Source organism: Hyperolius riggenbachi, chromosome 10, assembly GCF_040937935.1.
Source record: "Hyperolius riggenbachi isolate aHypRig1 chromosome 10, aHypRig1.pri, whole genome shotgun sequence".
Lineage (NCBI taxonomy): Eukaryota > Metazoa > Chordata > Amphibia > Anura > Hyperoliidae > Hyperolius > Hyperolius riggenbachi.
The window spans coordinates 279,369,719-279,385,348 of record NC_090655.1 but is presented as its reverse complement, the minus strand read 5'-3'; the positions used below and the strand labels follow the sequence as shown (position 1 = coordinate 279,385,348).

At 48.0% G+C, this 15,630-nt stretch overlaps 1 protein-coding gene across 1 annotated transcript in view; it reads left to right on the top strand.

Moving 5' to 3' along the window:
• LOC137537238 (uncharacterized) overlaps positions 1-15,630 on the top strand; it is a 37,960-nt gene that overhangs the window by 21,448 nt on the left and 882 nt on the right. The window contains exons 5-7 of the mRNA XM_068259332.1: positions 5,571-5,690; positions 6,791-6,925; positions 7,007-7,127. Of these exons, the coding sequence (XP_068115433.1) occupies positions 5,571-5,690; positions 6,791-6,925; positions 7,007-7,127 (376 nt within the window). The remainder of the gene's footprint in view (positions 1-5,570; positions 5,691-6,790; positions 6,926-7,006; positions 7,128-15,630) is intronic.

Here is a 15,630-nt window from a genome sequence, read left to right as displayed (position 1 = left end):
ATTCCTGGCAAAATAATGGTGGCTGGGTATCCGCCATTGTGGAGCAACACTGTTCATCAGTCTGCGGAAGGGGGCACAATCCACAAACTGGTAGGGCAGCAGCTGTTGGCCCAACAGCCTTGCCAGGAGCGCATTATTTTTCACAATAAAAGGATCACTTGCAGGGAGCATCCGTTCCTCTGCAACATTTCTGGCACAGAGGCCGGACGCTGGAACACTGGTGATTCAGAGGAAACCAACAAGGGTGATGATGAGGTGCTTGCCAAGGTCTGGAGCCCTCTTCCAGCCTGGCATGCAGAGGGATTTGAACTAGAATGGGACTGAGCAGGTTGGATAGGGACAGGACTAGTAGAAAAAGAAGAGGAGGGGCCTGTTGCTGCTGCTTTTCCTCCACCCATCTTATTGTAATTTTTTACATATTCAAACTCCTGTCTGTGGAGGTTGCGCAGATGGCTTATCAGCTCTGACGTGCTGAACCTGGTGCCCGATTTGCCTCTGCTCACCGATTTATGGCACACAGAACAGATTCCCCTGGAATTATCCTCTTCCAGAACCGTAAAATAATTCCATGCAGGGGACGTGCGTGCACGTGGAACAATGGTGCGACCTGCTCTGGCATGCTCAGCATTGGACTGGTGGGTACTGACAGACGGGAAAGCACTTGCAGGCTGCTGGCCAACCGTCTGCTCTGTTTCTCCATGCTGCTCATGCCTGCTAGTGCCTAAACCAGCATGATGGCAACCACAGTGGATCAGCTACCTCATCATCCAAAACATCATCCAGTTCAACCAAATCACTGGAACCCATAAGGGAGTCTTCTGGACCCTCCACCTGGCCATGAAACACCTCTGTATTTGACTGGTGGTGGTGATGTAGATTGGTGGTGACACAAGCTCCCAGTTGTGATGGATTACTACTGGATGAAGAAAACACGGGCCATTTCTGTCACCACAGAACCCACCACTTCTTGGGACCTTGGTCCCATGTCTCCTCCAATGCCTCCTCCCAATCCTTCTCCACATCTCTCTCATCGACATAGGTGTGCTTTACTTCTGGAGGAGAGTACTGGGAGGAAGCAACCTTGTCAAGAGAAGCAGCTGTGGTCGGGTTCTGGTCATGAGGAACCTGGCGGCCACTACTGGTGCTGCTGCTACCAGCTTCAAGTTCCTCAGACTGGGTAAAGGGTTCCTGATCTAAATAATCAACAACTCTGTTCGCCTCCTGCTCTGTCAAAATTTTCCTGCGTCCGAACAGAGGGAAGACATCTCTGACAAGGGGGGAACGCTTCCTGCTGCTGCTGCCACCCTCAACCTGATCACGATCACGTACTTCACGTGATCCACCAACACCACCATCACTCCATTTTCTTTTAGGAGTGGCAGGAAATTACTGCTGCTCTCACTCCATTGCTTTGGGGCCAAAAACTTTATTGGGGAAGGAGTATGAGCGACAGAAGCAAAGTAAAATAAATAAAGAAAATAAATCAAAAACAAAATAAAGAAAAAAAAATGAACTTCGAAAACAAACACAAAAAAACTTGCACTACACTCAGCTAATCAATCACCTCTCTCACTCTGCCAAACACTAAGCCTGCGGCCTGGCTGGCTCTGTCTAACCCTCTCCACACAGCAACTACTAGTACACTACACTACAATCTATCACTCAAACTAACAATCTACTATCACTCTCTCACAAATACACCTAGCTACTACTACTAATATAGCTCACACTCAATCTAATTCTCTCACACAGTCTTTAAAAAGACTTTTGGTTTATATGCAGTCTTTAAAAAGACTAGATAAGTAGATGCCCCCAGTATAGGTTAGATAGGTACATGCCCCCAGTATAGGTTACATAGGTAGGTACCTCTCAGTATAGCTTAGATAGGTAGGTGCCTCCAGTATAAGTAAGATAGGTAGGTACCTCTCAGTATAGCTTAGATAGGTAGGTGCCTCCAGTATAGGTTAGATAGGTAGGTAGCTCTCAGTATAGGTTAGATAGGTAGATGCCCCCAGTATAGGTTAGATAGGTAGGTGCCTCCAGTATAGGTTACATAGGTATTATGTAGAAAGAACAGAGGCGCCAGCAGGATAAAATCAGGTAATTAAATGTTTAAAAGTGCTTTGGAGGCAGCGGTGGACTTACCTCCTGTAAGCAGACACTATAAACTGTCAGTTCAAATCTAAATACATTTTATTGGCATACTCCAAGGGGGTCACAACGCGTTTCACAGGTGTAAACCTGCTTCATCAGGCAATATAACATAGGAGCATACAACAGTAAAAGGTCCAGGTAACACCTGGTGCCTCAGTGACTGTTTTCTTCAGCCATTTAGAGGTGGATTTGCTGGTGTGTTTTGGGTCATTGTCCTGCTCCAGCACCCAAGATCGCTTCAGCTTGAGTTGACGAACAGATGGCCGGATATTCTCCTTCAGGATTTTTTGGTAGACAGTAGAATTCATGGTTCCATCTATCACAGCAAGCCTTCCAGGTCCTGAAGCAGCAAAACAACCCCAGACCATCACACTACCACCACCATATTTTACTGTTGGTATGATATTCTTTTGCTGAAATGCTGTGTTACTTCTACGCCAGATGTAACGGGACACGCACCTTCCAAAAAGTTCAACTTTTGTCTTGTCGGTCCACAAGGTATTTTCCCAAAAGTCTTGGCAATCATTGAGATGTTTTTTAGCAAAATTGAGACGAGCCTTAATGTTCTTTTTGCTTAAAAATGGTTTGCGCCTTGAATATCTGCCATGCAGGCCGTTTTTGCCCAGTCTCTTTCTTATGGTGGAGTCGTGAACACTGACCTTAATTGAGGCAAGTGAGGCCTGCAGTTCTTTAGATGTTGTCCTGGGGTCTTTTGTGGCCTCTCGGATGAGTTTCTCTGTGTTCTTGGGGTAATTTTGGTCGGCCGGCCACTCCTGGGAAGGTTCATCACTGTTCCATGTTTTTGCCATTTGTGGATAATGGCTCTCACTGTGGTTCGCTGGAGTCCCAAAGCTTTAGAAATGGCTTTATAACCTTTACCAGACTGATAGATCTCAATTACTTTTGTTCTCATTTGTTCCTGAATTTCTTTGGATCTTGGCATGATGTCTAGCTTTTTAGGTGCTTTTGGTCTACTTCTCTGTGTCAGATAGCTCATATTTAAGTGATTTCTTGATTGAAACAGGTGTGGCAGTAATCAGGCCTGGGGGTGACTACAGAAATTGAACTCAGGTGTGATAAACCACAGTTATTTTTTAACAAGGGGGGCAATCACTTTTTCACACAGGGCCATGTAGATTTGGAGTTTTGTTTCTCACTAAATAATAAAAACTATCATTTAAAACTGCATTTTGTGTTCAATTATGTTATCTTTAACTAATAGTTAATGGTTTTTGATGAGCAGAAACATTTAAGTGTGACAAACATGCAAAAGAATAAGATATCAGGAAGGGGGCAAATAGTTTTTCACATCACTGTATATTGTACTCTTTACATATATCCATTTTTGCAGTACTTACTACACTATATTGGGCTCTCGGTTTCCCTCTTCTGTATAGGTTAGATAGGTAGGTGTCTCCAGCATAGGGGTGGGGGGAGCAGGCAGAGCAAAGTTTCAACTCACCTTCCTCGATCCCCACACGCAGCCTCTATCTTCATCCTGTCCCGGCGTCTGTCGCATCGTTAAGAGCTTCTCTTGTGAGGACATGCGGTTACGTCATCACAGGGGGCGCTGTTACCATAGCGACAGACGCCGGGATAGGATGAAGATAGAGGCTGCGTGCGGGAATTGAGGAAGGTGAGTTGAAACTATGCTCTGCGCACACCCTCCTGCCACTCCACCTGGCATCCCAGGTGGCTGCACCACCTGCACGCCCTTAGAATTGGTCCTACTTAAGATATCCTACAAATTTGGTGTTTCTAGCATGTAAGGGGGTTTTGCTATTAACCACTAAAATCAGCGCTTTTTTAATCACGAATACCGACTCGTGATTTATAATTCCACGCAGTTATTGCACTCAAAACCGCACTCGAGCCGGATATTGATTTCTACTCGCGATCGTGATCACAAGTCAATTCGGAAGTGGGCAAAGTCATGCTTGTGATCACGCGTATTCATGATCGGGGATATTCAAGCAACTTATAATGAATTTCTCTCTATATTTGTATTCAAAAGGGTTAGTCCTTAACTGTTTCCTTACTCTGATTACACCTCTCTGACACTGCGGGTATCCTGTTTCCCCCGGTTCTTATTAAGATATCCGGCAGATTTGGTGTTTCTAGTATGTAAGGGGGCTTTGCTATTTAAAGTCAGTGGGTTTTTAATCACGAATACCGACTCATGATCACGAGTCAGCTAACGAGTGCGATCATGAGTGCATTCGTAATCGACATTCTTAATAGAGAGCCAATAACGGATGCCGATTACAAACTCGTGATTGCAAAAAAACAGCTTGTGATACTCGGGATGAGTATCACTGAAAGCTAGTAAGATGTATGAAAGAGGGACCTTCTGGTCCAGGGGCCCAGGTGTGGTCACATCAACTGCATCTATAACTACCAGCGCTGCTGTAACATCACAGGAATGGTAACAGTGGGAGGGGTTGCCTCAGTCTCCGTCTCCCCTCATATCCTCATCCATCTACCACTCCCAGCACTGCTGTAACAGCACAGGAATGGTAACAGTGGGAGGGGTTGCCTCAGTCTCCGCCTCTCCTCATATCCTCATCCATCTACCACTACCAGCACTGCTGTAACAGCACAGGAATGGTAACAGTGGGAGGGGTTGCCTCAGTCTCCGCCTCTCCTCATATCCTCATCCATCTACCACTACCAGCACTGCTGTAACAGCACAGGAATGGTAACAGTGGGAGGGGTTGCCTCAGTCTCCGCCTCTCCTCATATCCTCATCCATCTACCACTACCAGCACTGCTGTAACAGCACAGGAATGGTAACAGTGGGAGGGGTTGCCTCAGTCTCCGCCTCTCCTCATATCCTCATCCATCTACCACTCCCAGCACTGCTGTAACATCACAGGAATGGTAACAGTGGGAGGGGTTGCCTCAGTCTCCGCCTCTCCTCATATCCTCATCCATCTACCACTACCAGCACTGCTGTAACAGCACAGGAATGGTAACAGTGGGAGGGGATGCCTCAGTCTCCGCCTCTCCTCATATCCTCATCCATCTACCACTACCAGCACTGCTGTAACAGCACAGGAATGGTAACAGTGGGAGGGGTTGCCTCAGTCTCCGCCTCTCCTCATATCCTCATCCATCTACCACTACCAGCACTGCTGTAACATCACAGGAATGGTAACAGTGGGAGGTGGATGTGAGGAGAAGAGGCCAGCTGGAGAGGAGGCAGAGGGAGGACAGGAATGCAGCATGCTGTGAGTATAGTGCACAGGTAGCTATAAACCAGCTTATTATGCTTTCCGGCAATACTCTGCATGGCCCCACCACCCACAAGTGACAGCAATGGGGAGTGCTGGGGGGAGGAGGGGATACTGTATCTGTAGTTTCACCACTGACAGCCGTATAACCTAGATTATCCTTCCCTTATTATCTATCCAAAGGCAGCAGCATCCTGTACAGATCACATGACCACATCACTGAGGATGGAGGAGGACCAGAGTCACATGACTGAGAGGATATTCAACCTCACTCTGGAGATAATCTGTCTGCTGACTGGAGAGGTGAGGAGGATTCTGGGAGGTCACATGACATCACTCTTATCTCTAGTAATATAACACACAGGTGACCAAAGAGGTGAGGGGGATTCTGGAAGGTCACATGACATCACTCTTATCTCTAATAATATAACACAGGTGACTGGAGAGGTGAGGGGGATTCTGGGAGGTCACATGACATCCCTCTTATCTCTAGTAATATAACACACAGGTGACAGGAGAGGTGAGGGGGATTCTGGGAGGTCACATGACATCACTCTTATCTCTAGTAATATAACACACCCCTGACCAGAGAGGTGAGGAGGATTCTGGGAGGTCACATGACATCACTCTTATCTCTATTAATAAAACACACCCCTGACCAGACAGGTGAGGAGGATTCTGGAAGGTCACATGACATCAGGACCGGCCTTAGGTTTCCCAGCGCCCTGAGCGAAACCTGATTTTGGTGCCCCTCCTTCATCCTTTTCACGTGTGCACACACACGCACGCACACAGGCCCATATGCAATTCACCTTTTCTTCTGAGTTACCTCCTAGGACAGTGGTTCCCGACACTTTTGAAGTTCAGACACATCACGCCAAACGCTCAGATCTCTGTGACACATCACATATGTATAATAGAAAAATACTAATAATAACCACAAAATGGATGGAAAAAGTGCATTATCCTGCACTTTTAAATTTTATTTAAAAATGAAGTCTAGAACATTTCAGGAATATTAATAAAAACAATCAGTGGGACAGTTAGGTTCCCCCCTCCCCCCCAATTGCTAGCACAGCGCCGACAATTTGCACCATGCGTTATAGCCACAGTGCACCCCCCCCCCCTCAATAAAATGCCCTCAGACTACTAAGTATAGGTAGGTAGCCAAGCATGGGTGCCCCCAGTATAGGAAGTCAGGTGTAGGTGCCCTCAGTATAGGTAGCCAGCTATAGGCGCCCCCTTGGAAGCCGGCGCCCTGAGCGACCGCTCCAGTCGCTCAGGTCAAAGGCCGGCTATGCATGACATCACTCTTATCTCTAGTAATATAACACACAGGTGACCAGAGAGGTGAGGAGGATTCTGGGAGGTCATGTGATATTATTTCTGATCTCTCTATACAGAGATTTTCTCCAGTGAAGTCTGGTGATCATTTGACCATCTTGGTGCCCCGATCTCAATCCCTGATATTTGGGAAGGACTACAAGCAGAAAATGCTAGAAATCATTAGGAAGATGATTGAGCTGCTGACAGGAGAGGTGAGTGATGCTGGGAACTATGGGACATTATCCAGTAATAGCAAGGGGTATGTGTATGGTGACTATTGTTCTGTGTGTCAGGTTCTTATAAGGTGTCAGGATGTTGCCATCTATTTCTCTATGGAGGAGTGGCAGTATATAGAACACAATGACCTCTACAAGGACGCCATGATGGAGAGTCAGCCGCCCCTCACATCACCGGGTAAGAGGAGACTTTCATTACTTGTTAAGGAGAGAGCAGTACTTGTGGTCCACCTAGATCCCCCATCATCTGATAAACACATAGAGCCAATGTATTCAGTCAGTGTGTGTGTTTCCTACAGATGTATCCAGTAACAGAAACCCACCAGAGAGATGTACAGGTCCTCTTTATTCCCAGGATTGTCCACCTAGATCCCCCATCATCTGATAAACACATAGAGACAATGTATTCAGTCAGTGTGTGTGTTTCCTACAGATGTATCCAGTAACAGAAACCCACCAGAGAGATGTACAGGTCCTCTTTATTCCCAGGATTGTCCACCTAGATCCCCCCATTATCTGATAAACACATAGAGACAATGGGCTTGATTCAAAAGCCGTGCTAACTCATACCACGATTGCGCTAGTGGTTTGTGTGCGTTGTAACGCGTGTAACGGTTTTCTCATGCAATCACAAATTTTCATGGGCTAACGTACATTTTTTTGTGAAAATTTGCAATTGCGCGCGAAAACCGTTACGTGCGTTGTAACGCGCGCAAAACACTAGCGCGACCGTGCTATGAGTTCACACGGCTTTGTGAATAAAGCCCAATGTATACAGTCAGTGTGTGTGTTTTCTACAGATATATAGAGATGGCTCGAACCTCCGATGTTAGGTTCACGATCCTCGAACGCGAACTTCTGCAAAATTTCGGGTTCGTGCGAACTTCGCAAACCACAATAGACTTCAATGGGGAGGCGAACTTTGAAAATTACAAACACTAATGCTGGCCACAAAAGTGATGGAAAAGATGTTTCAAGGGGTCTAACACCTGGAGGGGGCATGGCGGAGGGGGATACATGCCAAAAGTCCCGGGGAAAAATACAGATTTCACGCACAGCAGGGTTTTAAGGGCAGAAATCACATTGAATGCTAAATTGCAGGACTAAAGTGCTTACAAACATCTTGCATGTGTATACATCAATCAGGGAGTGTAATTAGAGTTCTGCTTCACACTGACACACCAAACTCACTGTGTAACGCACCGCAAACAGCTGTTTGCGTAGTGACGGCCGTGCTGGACTGGTGCGCACCATGGCGAGAGTGCAGGCCATGGCGGTTTTCCAGCCCATATGGTCGCCGGGCTGAGGTAGCTGAATGATAGAACAACAGTGACTGTCCAGCTGATCGAATTTGGTCTGTCCACAATGAAGCAACGACCTTATTATCTTGGGTCAGGTGTGTCCCCCAACACATGCATATAGCCGGTCATTGCTTCATTGTGATACGCAAGCCCCTTCACCGCAGCAAGGTAACGATCACAAAGGGGAATTGACATGCACATGACTTTTGTTTTGTTGTTGCAGCCGCAGTGCAGCCAGAAAAATTAGACAGGCATGTACACGCATCAGAAAAAATTGTTATTGGTTTTGTTAGCGGCCGCTGCTAGCAGCGGCCTTAAAAATTCAGGAATCCACCTGGAGTCCTGGACCCTGTTGGTGGTGGCAGAGAAGGCAGTCAAGCGGCCTGCAGGCAGAGATGCTGTATGGGGACCGACTTAGTCTTGGGGCAGGCAGAGATGCTGTGTGTGGGGACTGACTTAGTCTTCGGGCAGGCAGTAGCCCTCCGGGATTCATGCCTCATTCATTTTGATAAAGGTCAGGTACTGAACACTTTTTTGACCTAGGTGACTTCTCTTCTCACTGACAATGCCCCCAGCTGCGCTGAAGGTCCTTTCTGACAGGACGCTTGAGGCAGGGCAACCCAGAAGTTGGATGGCAAATTGGGACAGCTCTGGCCACAGGTCAAGCCTGCACACCCAATAGTCCAGGGGTTCATCGCTGTTGTCTAAATCCGCAGTTAAGGCCAGTTAGTCGGCTACCTGCCAGTCCAGGCGTTGGTGGAGGGAGGATCCGGAATGGCTAAGGCGAGGCGTTGGACTAAAGAATGTCTGCATGTCCAACATCACCATGAGATCGCTAGAGCGTCCTGTCCTTGCCTGCGTGGACATGGGAGGAGGAGGAAGATTACTGGCAGTGGCACCTTTATTCCATTGTGCTGTGACATCACCCTTAAATGCACTGTAAAGCATAGTTGCCAGCTTGTGGTGCAAGTGCTGCATCCTTTCGGCCTTCTGGTGATTTCGTAACATCTCCGCCACTTTGTACCTATACCGAGGGTCTAGTAGCGTGGCCACCCAGTACAGCTCATTCCCCTTGAGTTTTTTTTATACGGGGAATCCTCAACAATCTGGACAGCATGAAAGACGCCATCTACACAAAGTCACATGCCGACGTACTATCCATCTCCTCTTGCTCTTCCTCAGTGATGTCATGTAAATTCGCCTCCTCCCCCCAGCCACAAACAATACCACGGGAACGTTGAGCAGCACAAGCCCCCTGTGATGCCTGCTGCGGTTGTTCTTCCACCTCCTCATCAAAAAAAACACCTTCCTCATCTGACTCCTCTTCCCCAGATGACTCTTCCTCCTCCTCCCTTCTCCTCTGTGCTGCCGCAGGTGTTGAAGAAACATCTGGTTCTGCTAATGATTGTTTCCACTCTTCCTCCTGTTCCTGTTCACGCTCCTCCACAGCTTGATCCACCACTCTACGCACAGCACGCTCCAGGAAGAAAGCATATGGGATCAAGTTGCTGATGGCGCCTTCACTGCGACTGACCAGGTTTGTCACCTCCTCAAACGGACACATGAGCCTGCAGGCATTACGCATGAGTGTCCAGTACTTTGGCCAGAAAATGCCCAGCTCCCCAGAGCATGTCCTTCTACTGTAGCTGTACAGATACTCATTGACGGTTTTCTCCTGTTCTAGCAGGCTGTCAAACATGAGGAGCGTTAAATTCCAGTGAGTCGGGCTATCGCAAATCAAGCGCCTCACCGGCAAGTTGTTTCTCCGCTGAATATCGGCCAAGCGTGCCATGGCCATGTAGGAACACCTGAAATGCCCACATACCTTCCTGGACTGCTTCAGAACCTCCTGTAAGCCTGGGTACTTACACACAAATCTCTGAATTATTAGATTCAGCATATGTGCCATGCAGGGTACATGTGTCAACTTTCCCAAACTCAAAGCCGAAATAAGACTGCTGCCATTGTCACACACCATGTTGCCGATGTCTAGTTGGTGCGGGGTCAGCCACTGATCCACCTGTTTGTTCAGAGCAGCCAGGAGAGCTGCTCCAGTGTGACTCTCGGCTTTCAGGCAAGACATGTCCAAGATGGCGTGACCAGTGCTGCTCATCCAATATTCGGATATCCGAGTTACCCAGATAATCCAAAATTTTTCCACTATCCGAATCGGATTCCGGATACCTGGGCCAAATCCGAATAGCACTATCCGAGTTAACTCGGATATCTATCTGAATCGGAATCTGTCGGATATTAAGGTCGGATATCCGAATCCGGGTACTGTAACCATGGAGATGACGTCCATAACGACATTGATCCAATCAGAGGGCTCCCAGCAGAAGCCCTAGCAACCAATCACAGAAGGGGGAACCCTGGCTAGCCCCACCTGACCTCATTGAGCCAATCAGAGGGCTCCCAGCCTAAGCCCTAGCACCCAATCACAGAAAGGAACCCTGGCCAGGCCCCCCTGTATAATAAGTAGGGGCGCTATGATGAGAAATCTCGCCCTTGCTTGTGACTGCTCACTGAGAGACATGCTCCAGTGCTGCTAGCCTAGCAAGTGCTGTATACAGTGATAAACCTAAAGCTGTTCAGTGATTAACACCTTCACTATCACTACACTATTGTGTTATTGTTTATAGGTAGCTAGCTTGATTTCATTCAGTGACAGTCAGAGTGTGTGCTGCAGGCCTTCTGCAGCAGCTGCTATGTGTCTGTGTGTGTGCTATGCACAGACCAGGCCAGCTGCTGGCATGCTATTAGCCTTAGCTACAGTAGGTTAGGAAATAGGATTACTGTGTTATTGTGTAGGTAGTAGTACTGCAGTCAGTGCTAGTTAGTTGTTAGAGTAGTAGTACTACTGTGTTAGCTTACTACAGAACTGCTGTGCTGCTGAGCAGTGCCAGTGTGACAGTTAGTGTGTGTGTGCACTAGTGTCTTTTCCTCTGCTGTCTGACTGTCACTCGGCACGTGGCACTTGAAATGTTGCACGTGGCAGTGGCACATGGCACCTGGCACTTGGCACATGGCAGGGGGCATGTGCCACGTGCCACATGCCACCTCACACGTGCCATGTGCCAAGTGCCACTGCCAAATGCCACGTTCGGCATGCTCCTGGCACACGATACACCTGCTGCTTTTGCTGCATTGCCCTGCACCTGCTGCCTTTGCAGCTCCCACTGCCAGGGTGCCACAGGTCACTGCTGCTGTGCTAATACCACCTATATCTAACCCAAAACACAATTGCTGAGTAATTTTTTGGAGGTGTCTGGGCTGAAAACTGTTATGTCCCAGATGTGCGGTTAGACTTTGGACACAATGTGGGCTGCACGACCACTGTCTGGAACCTAGTCCTGATGTTAATTGACAGCCATTTTTTTTGGGGGGGGGGGGGGGGGAGATTTTAAGTCTCCACATCATCAATTAGTGTTTCCCTTTAAAAAAACATTTACCCTAAAAAACATTTTAAGAGCAATTTAAAGGCCACTTCCTGTTTTCTATCTGGTTATCTGAATCCGGGCGGATATCTCGGATACTGGGTTCGGATATCTGATTCTTTTCGGATACCAAAAAGTTCGGATTCGGATATCCGATCGGATCTGGATTTTGTAGCTATCCGGATCCAAATTCAATTCGGATTTTGAAAAGGGGTATCCGAGCAACACTGGGCGTGACACCGTCGTACCTGGCACGCAGCATAGGCCCTGGGGAGCTGGGGGTGTGTAGCTGGAAAGGAGATCGCAGCACTAGTTGATTAGCACTGCCACTCAGCCAAGGAGGAGGAGGAGGACGACAGTGAGGAGGATGTAGCAGGAGGAGAAGGAGAGGAGGTGGCAGCAGGCCTGCCTGCAAGCCGTGGAGGTGTCATAACTAGGTCCGCTGCACAGCCACCTGCTTGCCAGCGGTCACCAGGGTGACCCAACGTGCTATATAAGTAATGTACCTGCCCTGACCGTGCTTTGCAGACCAGCCATCCGTGGTCAGATGGACCCTTGACCCAACGCTGTGTGCCAGAGATAACACCACTTGCCTTTCAACTTCAAGGTACAGTTTGGGTATCGCCTTTTTTGAGAAATAATTGCGGCCTGGTATCTTCCATTGCGGTGTCCCAATCGCCACAAATTTTCGGAAGGCCTCAGAGTCCACCAGCTGGTATGGTAACAGCTGGAGAGCTAACAGTTCCGCCAAGCCAGCTGTCAGATGCTGGGCAAGGGGGTGACTGGCAGACATTGGCTTCTTCAACTCAAAGATTTCCTTCACAAACACCTGGCTGCTGCTGTGGGCAGAGGAGCAGGAACCGCTCATGGGCAGAGGCGGAGTAGAGGAGTGTGGCTGTGAAGGTGCAAGGGAGAAAGCGGCTGAAGATAAGACACCTGAAGGAGATAGAGGAGAAGGAGGGTGGCTTTGCTTTTGTGTGCTGCTTTTTTTTGTGTGCTGCTTTTGCTCAGGTTGTGTTCCCATTGCAGTTTGTGCTTTTTCGTCATGTGCCTTCGTAAGGCAGTTGTCCCTACGTGGGTCTTGGTCTTTCCACAATTTTTGGTGGCAGAGAGTATAGATGGCATTGCTCTCATCTGAGGCAGCCACACAAAAAAATGTCCACACCGCTGAGTCCTTGGATGATGGCACTATGGTGGTGGCAGCAGCAGCAGCTGACGTTGAAGGGCATGTTAGCTGGCTGTCCATAGGTGTCGATACATGGCACCGGACACTGCCACAAGCTGTTTCTAATGAGAGGCTCCCCCTGCTTCTTTCAGCAACTCGTCTCCTCCTACTCCTCTCTGACTCCCCCTCTGAACTGTCCCCCTGTTCATCTTGTCTATTAGGATCCCACGTGACATCCATGGCAGTATCATCATTATCATCATAATAATCCTCCACAGCTTTACTTGTATCAGACACCCTATAAACTGCACCAACAGCAGGTACTTCATCCTCCTCCTCACACCTTACATCCATAGTGCCGCCTAACTCAGACATATGAGGTGGTGTAACTTGCTTAGCGCCTTCATCTTGTTGTAACAATAATGGCTGTGAATCAGTTAATTCCCCACCAAATAACTCCTGCGAAGTGTCAAATGGAGTAGATGGTGGTGCTTGTAGTGGCGCTGGTGGCCGCAGAACATGAGGTGTTCTGTGTTAAATAGTCAACTACATCCTGACAATCTTGGGAGTTGATGGCACGTGCCTTCTTCTGAGCACTGTACTTTAGTCCAGGGCCGCACTAAATCACGTCAGCACGATCTCGAATAGACCTGCCGGGTGGCCTGCCTCTGGCTCTGCCTCTGCCTATTGTTTTGTCAATATTGGGGGGGATGATGTGAAAGGTGTACACTGACTTGACAAATACAATGTTCAGTCACACAAGTACAGTGAACAGGTATGCACAGACTGGTATCAATACAATGTGCAGCTGTCACACACACAGGTGCAGTGAACAGGTATGCAGTGACTGGTATACAAAACTGCGTGCTGTCACACAGGTGCAGTGAACAGGTATGCAGTGACTGGTGTATAAAACTGTGTGCTGTCACACAGGTACAGTGAACAGGTATGCACAGACTGGTATCAATACAATGTGCACCTGTCACACACACAGGTACAGTGAACAGGTGTGCAGTGACTGGAATATAATCCTGCGTGCTGTCACACAGGTGCAGTGAACAGGTATGCGGTGACTGGTATCAATACAATGTGCAGCTGTCACACACACAGGTGCAGTGAACAGGTATGCACGGACTGGTATCAATACAATGTGCAGCTGTCACACACACAGGTGCAGTGAACAGGTAAGCACGGACTGGTATCAATACAATGTGCAGCTGTCACACACACAGGTGCAGTGAACAGGTATGCACGGACTGGTATCAATACAATGTGCAGATGTCACACAGACAGGTGCAGTGCACAGGTATGCACGGACTGGTATCAATACAATGTGCAGCTGTCACACACACAGGTGCAGTGAACAGGTATGCGGTGACTGGTATCAATACAATGTGCAGCTGTCACACACACAGGTGCAGTGAACAGGTGTGCAGTGACTGGTATCAATACAATGTGCAGCTGTCACACACACAGGTGCAGTGAACAGGTAAGCACGGACTGGTATCAATACAATGTGCAGCTGTCACACACACAGGTGCAGTGAACAGGTATGCACGGACTGGTATCAATACAATGTGCAGATGTCACACAGACAGGTGCAGTGCACAGGTATGCAGTGACTGGTGTATAAAACTGCGTGCTGTCACACAGGTGCAGTGAACAGGTATGCACGGACTGGTATCAATATAATGTGCAGCTGTCACACACACAGTGTACAGTGAACAGGTATGCAGTGACTGGTATATAAAACTGTGTGCTGTCACACAGGTGCAGTGAACAGGTATACACGAACTGGTATTACAAATGTACAGCTGTCACACACACAGGTACAGTGAACAGGTATGCAGTGACTGGTATATAAAACTGCATGCTGTCACACAGGTGCAGTGAACAGGTATGCACGGACTGGTATCAATACAATGTGCAGCTGTCACACACACAGGTACAGTAAACAGGTATGCAGTGACTGGTATCAATACAATGTGCATCTGTCACACACACAGTGTACAGTGAACAGGTATGCAGTGACTGGTATCAATACAATGTGCATCTGTCACACACACAGTGTACAGTGAACAGGTATGCAGTGACTGGTATATAAAACTGCATGCTGTCACACAGGTGCAGTGAACAGGTATGCACGGAATGGTATTACAAATGTGCAGCTGTCACACACAGGTGCAGTGAAAAGGTAGTCACTGAATTTGCTGGGCCTGGCACAGTATAGCATTTAGCAAGGGCCAGCTGCGACAGACAGGGCTGCATATGCAGTGTCTCTAATGTCTCTCCCTTCTTTCTCTAATATCAGCTGCAGACTGAGTGAGAAAATGGCCGACGCTGCTGCCTTTTATAAAGGGGGGGGGGGGGGGGGAGGGGGCTGCAGGAGGGAGTGTAGCCTGATTGGCTTCCATGTGTCTGCTGATTGTGATGTAGAGAGTCAAAGTTTAGCCCACTGATGTAGTATAGGCAGCGGGTCGAACTCACATAAAGTTTGCATTTGAACGTGAACCAGCGATGTTCACGTGAATAAGTTCACATGCGAACCATTTGGGCCATCTCTACAGATGTATCCAGTAACAGAAACCCACCAGAGAGATGTACAGGTCCTCTTTATTCCTAGGATTGTCCACCTAGATCCCCCATCATCTGATAAACACATAGAGACAATGTATTCAGTCAGTGTGTGTATTTCCTGCATATGTATCCAGTAATAGGAACCCACCAGAGAGATGTACAGGTGCTCTTTATTCCCAGGATTGTCCACCTAGATTCCCC